Source organism: Pecten maximus, chromosome 4 (assembly GCF_902652985.1).
Source record: "Pecten maximus chromosome 4, xPecMax1.1, whole genome shotgun sequence".
Lineage (NCBI taxonomy): Eukaryota > Metazoa > Mollusca > Bivalvia > Pectinida > Pectinidae > Pecten > Pecten maximus.
Genome location: NC_047018.1, coordinates 19,907,145 through 19,915,729, shown reverse-complemented (window position 1 = coordinate 19,915,729; position 8,585 = coordinate 19,907,145). Strand labels below are relative to the sequence as shown.

General features: G+C 34.9%; 1 protein-coding gene and 1 non-coding gene across 2 annotated transcripts in view; both read left to right on the top strand.

The window, feature by feature from the left end:
- Window positions 1–5,972: 5,972 nt before the first annotated feature.
- The window catches only part of LOC117325443 (FAS-associated factor 1-like), a 28,505-nt gene continuing 25,892 nt past the window's right edge, over window positions 5,973–8,585 (top strand). Inside the window, exons 1-2 of the mRNA XM_033881652.1 lie at window positions 5,973–6,047; window positions 8,131–8,199. Coding sequence (XP_033737543.1) covers window positions 6,006–6,047; window positions 8,131–8,199 — 111 coding nt within the window. The 5' untranslated portion in view covers window positions 5,973–6,005. The remainder of the gene's footprint in view (window positions 6,048–8,130; window positions 8,200–8,585) is intronic.
- Trnas-aga lies at window positions 6,621–6,692 on the top strand. The gene has a single exon. It is a non-coding gene; the product is annotated as a tRNA-Ser (tRNA).

Below are 8,585 nucleotides of genomic sequence, written 5' to 3'. Positions count from 1 at the left end.
CAAACCATACGTATTAGAATTGATGTATGACTTTGTATGTGATATGGAACAAAAATGTCTTTAAATATGATTAAATGGGTCTAATAAACTGTTTAAATACAGAAGAAAGACATTTGTTCAGGAGGAAATGAACTTTTGATATTTGTTCAGAAAACACATTGTAATCCAATAATTACATTTATATCGATTTAATTATGGAGCTTTTGCATCTTCCAGTCTAGATTTTAACATGTCTGATCAAATTAATTCGAATTTCCCCTGTCGCCTCCTATGTGCCAACGTGTCAGACCCTTAGCATCTCTGACGAATCCTAGAATGACGAAATAGCTGTCTGACGCACTATTTTTTTTAACTCAACTGTATCGTAACTCTCAATTTCTATTGAAATGTTTTAATTTATTGTGTCTTTGGTACAATCCTTAGATGGTATAAAATTTAAAATAGCATCAACACTTGGGTATAAAAGTAGAGAACTACAGTGAAATCAGACATGAGAGAGGCACACAATGTGATCACCAAAGTAATAAAAACCACATGTATTCAGGAGGATCGAGTGGGTTAGTGACGGAAAACAAAAATCGATATCTTAAAGTGTTTCAAGAACGAAGGTAAATGATGAAGACTGAACTAGGTGAATTAATTAGTATCTGCATGCTGTAGTGTCACGATGCTAACGAGACGAGTATTCAAGCTTACGACATCCCGTCCATCACAGGTATATTGTATAGTGGCGAAAACTTCCTAGATACCATTGGTAATACTAATGTAATTTGTGTTGGTCCATTGAAAGAATTGATGAATTATTAAGAATAAAGAAAAACGATTGATGACTTATCAGAATTGTTTTTAATGATTTTTTAAGGAATGTTGAATGTATCTGGTAAATTTGATGATTATTTCAATAAATTCAAATGTATAGTATAACTTTTTCGGAAATTACTTTTTTCATTTTGTTATGGAAATTTGAGGATTTTAGAAATATTATTATATGGATTTACACAGGAAATTTTGCGATTTGAGAAGGATTGTTACCTGAAAATGAGGATGGGAGAAAATTTGTAAAGGACATATGGTGAATTTGTGGAGAAATGTTTGGAATTTGTTGAGAAATGGTTCATGAATTCCTAGAGGGAATTTTGATGAATGTTAATTTTTTGATGAATTTGATGAAGACTTGGTCATTTTAATCGAGGAATTTGATAATTCGCTAAGGAATACATAAGTCAAAATAGCGGAACGTGAAGTAAATTTGTTTATTTATATTAATTCATCCTAAAGGAAATTTTGATGCATTTGTTGTGAAATGTTTGAAGGCTTTGTAGAGGAATGTCTGATGAACTTGTGGGAAAATGTGTTCGACCAGGTTTTTAGGGAAATTAACTGTACACATTGTCACGTGTCTCTCGTCTAAATATAGCGACACTCTCGCCAACAGGCATCGTCCTCTTCATAACCCCCCGATCGGTCAACCAAGATAGCCGCCATTGGTTCTCTGATTGGTCCATAATTAGATAGTGTTCGATTTCGATGAAATTTAGTATATCGGGGTATAAGGGGGCCATAAATACAACTGCATGGGTTTGTTTAAAATTGGGACCGATCTATATATGATTGTCATGAAATAAAATTCTACTGCACAACCATCCCGATTCCACCACTCACAAAACCTTACATTCTAATTAAATTGACAATGTCATGAAATAAAATTCTGATACAACAGCCCTCGCCACCCCAACACTCTCAAAACCTTACTACATTGTAATCAAATTGATAATGTCACGAAATAAAACTCAAATGCAACCACCATCCCCACCCACCACTCTAAACATGTTACATTATGATAAAATAGACATTGTCATCAAATAAAATTCTAATACAACAACCGTCCACACAACACCACTCACAAAACCTTACATTGCATTAGACGATGTCATGAAATCAAGGTAAAAGCATAAAGACATTGTCAATATAATACAAATAATATAGATTTACTTTTGTTTAAAAAAAATTCTATTACAGATAAACAGAAAAGATTATAGAGTTAATTGCATGATATTTGTCTTCCTTTTTCTCCCTATCTATTTAATTCACTTTTTATTTGAATGTCGCCTTTATGCTCAGGAAAGACGTATTATGCTACAACATATAAATGCCTTTGGAACAGAACCTAGTTTAAAACTTCTATTGTATGGTAATACTCAATTTTCCGTAGATCTAAATTGTCGTATTTTTAGACTTGTGCATTTATTCATAAAATCCAGCAACAGATTTTAAAATATTTATAAAGTTCTTGTGAACTATTGTGTTTGTATTAAATTTTCGTAGTCATTCAAACTTTATGCCTATTTCTATATGTAATATACATGTGTTTATATGTGTAATGGGAGAAGGCCTTAGTAAGTTGCAATAACTTGTGCCTAATCCCTTTTCCTTAATTGAAATAAAATATGTTTAAAGTAAAGTATCTATTTAATTCATTTTCATTAAGTGTATTATTTTTTGGTTTTAAATCTGGAAACATGTAATTTATATATGCATATGATTGGTTTAAACTTTTTGATATGAATCTATTTTTTTAACCTTTTTATTTTTTATTTATTTATTTACTTATTTATTTTATTGTTTTTTTTATATTGTTTACAAAAGAATAATATGAACAGTTTTATGAACCGTTACAAAGATCAATGATTTAGCACAGAATACAACTATGATTATCCTCAGATTCAGTATACCAGCATTCACCAATTCCATGAATAGCTTATTTATCACATTGGATTTTAAAGAACATTAATAAAAGATATACATTATGTACAATTATAGTCAGCTATTTCGGAACCAAATAGATTTTGAATTAGCTGATAGCGCGGTCACATATCGTAGTAAGGTTAGTGGTATAAGGGGGGTAATCCTTGGAACATCTACGGTGATGAAACACTAGAAGGTGTATCCTATCGTTTTATCAGAAACTTAATGGGGCATTCCTTCGTTCGGACATTAGAAACATGTACAATTTCTGTTGATGAAATCTATGTCCAAACGATGATTATATGAGTGTTTGTACCTATGTACAATTTATGTTTTTTCGTGTGTTTTGTCTGATGTTGTCAATGTTATGTAAAAGTATATTACAATGTACATGTATGTACATGTATATGATACTGATGAGTCGGAAGACTCAAAGTCAATAAAGAACTTGAACTTGTACCTACATGTAATGAAATTAACGCCGAAATGTACAAGAAAATGGATACGAAAAGGAACATATAAATAGTAATAATAATAGTGAAAGTTGACTTAGGACGAAACAAATTTGGTACAATTTTACTCTAGAGAAACAAGTGCACAGTACTGCACTTTTTATATCAAGAACATTTTGTTACTGAAAATGTAGCATTAATAATGATATTATCTATCATTAGTAACTCCAGACAGGATAGCAACCATCCTAAATCCTGCTCGGAAAGGGAATCCGTGTTACCATTCTACAGGATCTTTGACGGCGGGGGTTGGCGGTTTTCTCCGGGGTCGCTCTCCGCTGTAAAAATGAACAATTGCATTTTTGATTTCCGGTACTGGAAAAACGTGATAACATCGGAAATGTGCTTACAACAATAATCCGGAACTCTGAGTGAAGATCTTCAAGCTATATGCGCTCGGCAAGCATTTTTACTGAAAAGGCGTTTGTGTCATCATTTCTGGAGCACTAATGACGGTCGGATCTAGGCAAAATTCATATGAACCTCCAATGGGGTGTGGGGGTCACGGTAATGTGCTCAATTCGGTACTTATTTGAGTGGTGAACTTCAAACCACAAGCGTGTGGCAAGCATTTTTGCATTCTTACTGATTGTGAACCGGTCAACATGCGTTTTTCGGCATAGCCGTCTAATTTTGTTTTGGCCCCGGATATGACGCGACAGGTGGCGTTACTGGTCAAGATGAAGTATGTGATTGGTCTATGTAGCGGTCAATGCAAAATGCAGATATGCAGTTAAAAACGAAACAAAGTTAAGATTGAATACAAGCTAAATAAGTGGATGTATCTTTTCAAATGACACATTAATAAAATCATATTCCTGATTCAAATGCAGTCTTATTATTACCAAAAATGATTCAAACTGATCTAATTTTGTTATCGGTGCTGAAACGCATTAGTTCGTTGATTTATTTCACCAGCAGTATTACATTATAACCACCAGCATTAAAACTATGCCGTTTATCTTTTTAAAAGATATTTCTTGTTAGCATTATTTTGAGAGTATTTCTAACGGACGGGTCTCGGTTAACTCGAGTGGGGTGTTGGGACCACGGAGATGTGCTCAATCCGGTACTTACACAAGTATGCACCTCGAATAGAATGAGGGGACCATGGACATGTGCTCAACCGGTACTCATTTGAGTGATGAACTTCAAACCACGTGCGTTTGACAGCATTCTTACTTAAAGTGGGCGTGTCAACATGTGTTTTGTCATCATTTTTAGAGTACTTATGACAGACGGATCTTGGTCAAAATTCATTTGCACCTCAAGTGGAGTATGGGGATGACGGAAATGTGCTCAATCCGATAATTTCTTTGAGTGATGAACTTCAAATCACGTGCGCGCGACAGTATTCTTGCATTCTAACTGAATGAACAGGTCAACAGGCGTTTGTATCATCATTTTCATAGTACCAATAACGGTTGGATCATTGCCAAAATACATACATATATGCATCTTGAATGGAATGCGGGGACCACGCGGAAATATATGGGTACTGAGGGGTTTAGATATTGTTATCATGTATTAGGCGGGTAATATATGGGTACTGAGGGGGTTAGATATTATTATTATGTATTATGCGGGTAATATATGGGTACTGAGGGGGTTAGATTTTATTATTATGTATTAGGCGGGTAATATATAGGTACTGAGGGGGTTAGATATTATTATTATGTATTATGCGGGTAATATATGGGTACTGGGGGGTTTAGATATTATTATTATGTATTATGCGGGTAATATATGGGTACTGAGGGGGTTAGATATTGTTATCATGTATTAGGCGGGTAATATGTGGGTACTAAGGGGTTAAGATATTGTTATCATGTATTATGCGGGTAATATATGGGTACTGAGGGGGTTAGATATAATTATTATGTATTAGGAGGGTAATATATGGGTACTAAGGGGTTTAGATATTATTATTATTATGCATTAGGCGGGTAATATATGGGTACTTAGGGGTTTAGATATTATTATTATGAATTAGGCGGGCAATATATATACGGGTTCTGAGAGGTTTATAGATATTTTTATTATTATGTGTTAGGAGCGTAATATATTGGTACTGAGGGGTTTATATACCATTATTATGAATTAGGCGGGTAATATATAGTCTCATATTACTTGTCTGGATTTTATATTTTTCTTGATCGAGCCGATTAAAATCTGGATTACCATTGAAAATTATAAAGTTATGGGTTTTCTTTCGTCACGTCCTTATAATTTTCTGAGTAATTTTCTTTTTAACATGTACTAGATCTAGTGTACTATGATTAAATATTGTGTTCAGTAAAATTATGACATACACCGTGTCAATCTATTAAAATTAGAATTGTAGCTAAATATTTCCCCATGTTAGCATTTACGTATGTCTGTGTATGTGCCATACATATAACTTCCCCTTCCTGATTATAGAGATATGATGGGACTAGTTTTCATGTGATTACGTCGGGAATCCGTTTACATCTGTGTTATAAATAGCCTAGGCAGGCTAACAAGGCCTTGATCTATTTTTCACCCCTCGTAATGAAATGTCAAAGGGGCATAACTCCCATAGAATAATGTAATTTTCGCTTTTACATAAAATAATTACGTTTTTCTTTAATGTGATAGTGTGGCGTATAAAAGGATTGTATGAATGTTTATTGGATTTGTTTGTTTTTTGAGATACAGAAAATGAAAACGAAACTGTGTACTGAGACCGGAAGTAAATAAAAACCTGCGCACAATTACAAATCAACAATGGCGGACGGTGAACGAGATCAGATGCTGGTGGATTTTCAGGTGAAAAATAGGGCGATCTTGAGATCGGGAGAAACTATAACTAATTCAAAGTATTTGGGAGTTGTTGTTTAATTATTACATCTGATGATATGATTTATTTTTCATACAGGCATATGATACGTATTTTCTTCGTCAATCCCCCTGTGTTTACAAATGTCAAAAACTCGCATGTCATGATATTCGATTTTTAGACATTACGCAAGTTATGGTGAGTGTGCTTCTTCCCAATAAATATTTTGAGTCATTGTTAAAAAATGTGCCCGTACAATGTTACTTATTTTATGTTGGTGGTTCTTCGGACCTATAAATATCTTTTGATATTAATACTTCTCGGTCCAGTGTCAAATTCCATCTTCTGAACGAAGCCTGAAGACAACATGGTATCAATATCACGGTATCTTCTACTTTAGTCAGGCCAAATTGCTGATATGTTGGGGTGGAACTTTTCTTTAGATAAGAAGACTGAAAAATCAAATTACATTGATGTCCCTTTGTTATTTTACCAACTATAGAGACATTTTTGAAACATTTGATGATATTGTGTAGCGGAACTGGACTGGGTCGATCATCGGCGACCAGGTAGCTCAGTGGTAGAGTGTCCGTCTAGAGTTCGGAGGGTCCCGGGTTCGAACCCCGGTCTGGCTGCTACATTTTCTCCTCTCCTGTTACATAATTGGCGAGCTTGCCTACCCTTGTTTAAAGCATTAGGTGTATGCTTAGCAAGGGGATATCCGAACTTGTGGTCTTCGGGGGCGAAGACCTGAAAAAAAGGAGGGAGGAATGAAGCGGAACTGGACTGGGTCGATCATCGGCGAACAGGTAGCTCAGTGGTAGAGTGTCCGTCTAGAGTTTGGAGGGTCCCTGGTTCGAACCCCGGTCTGGCTGCTACATTTTCTCCTCTCCTGTTTCAATTGTATATATATAAACTAAAATACAAGACAGTAAACAACAAATATAAGACATTAATCTACAACATGACCTTGATGCAGCAGGACAATGAAAGACCGACTGGCTGATGAAATTTTATTTTGGAAATCCAACATAGTCAACATTTCACTGAAACTCAACACAAACGCCATAACCAGCACGCATTACACCAAATAGGATCCAGCAAACATGTCGGCTGAACAATACAAAATAACCTACGATGGGACACATCAACAACATTACAGCCAATGTCAATAGGTCCTTAGGTTTTCTAAGTCACAAATTAAAAATAAACCCACAACATATAATAGAAAATGTATACAAAGCTCTAGTCATACTAAAACTTGAGTACTGCTCTTCCATTTGGGACCCACATAACAAAAACCAAATTAATCAAATAGAAAAAAATATGACACGTTTACACATTATGTAAACAACAGATACCACAACACCAGCTCAGTAACAAACATGATCTACAAACTACAATCGGCTTTTCAGCAAGAATAATCTTTGTACATACAAAATTGTACATAAGATCATAGTTATAAACCCAACACATCTACACATTCCCACAGATTATTCATTCTTTCCACACACAATAACGGAATGAAATCTCCTTCCCATAGAAGCAGTACAATACACACCACTAGAGGACTTCAAGGCACACAAACCCTATACCGCCCTTGAAGTCCACGTCACACACTAAAACATAACGCCTGTGTTACCCTACAAAAAAATAACAATTAACTCCTGCGTTATGACCCCTTTTTCCACACTCATGCGTTATGTCCCCTTTTTCCATGCCTCTGCATTATGACCCCTTTTTCCACACTCCTGCGTTATGACACCTTTTTCCACACCTGCGTAATGACCCCTTTTTCCACACTCCTGCGTTATGACCCCCTGAGATCAAAATCATCAGTGCTAGCCTGCGTAAACATAAAGTAGAAGAAGCAGAAGGAGAAATCATTTGTTTTATGCAGTCAAACTAGTTTGTTACTTGGTCTATGATGTCGCACTATGTTCTGTCCACTAACCAAAAATAACAATGATAGAAAATAAAAAAATTCCCTGTGAATTACCTTATACTGGGTATATAATTTAAAAAAAAATTGATTTTGATAACAGTGAATTAAAACATCCTTTTTTTCCACAGGCCTGTACACAAATAGATGACCTGGAAACATGCATAGCTATTTTGGAGCAGAATGGCTGGGAATTGGTGGTAAGATTTCCTTGTTTGTCACAGCATGATCAACAACCATCCAGAGGGAATATACGCATAATCAAAAAGTTATCATTCGCAAAATTTAATGAAGAGTACACTGCTATCACAAAAAATCGAGCAAAGAAATTTATGCTAGTTATATTAAATGAATTTACATCTACAATTCTGGTAGTGTACCAATATCGTGAGATATAACCACAGATACATGTATCCTGTTACAGGTAGTAAAATACACAATTCTGACAGTGAATCAATATCATCAGATTTAACCACAGATACATGTATCCTGTTACAGGTAGTAAAATACACAATTCTGACAGTGTATCAATATCATCAGATTTAACCACAGATACATGTATCCTGTTACAGGTAGTAAAATACAC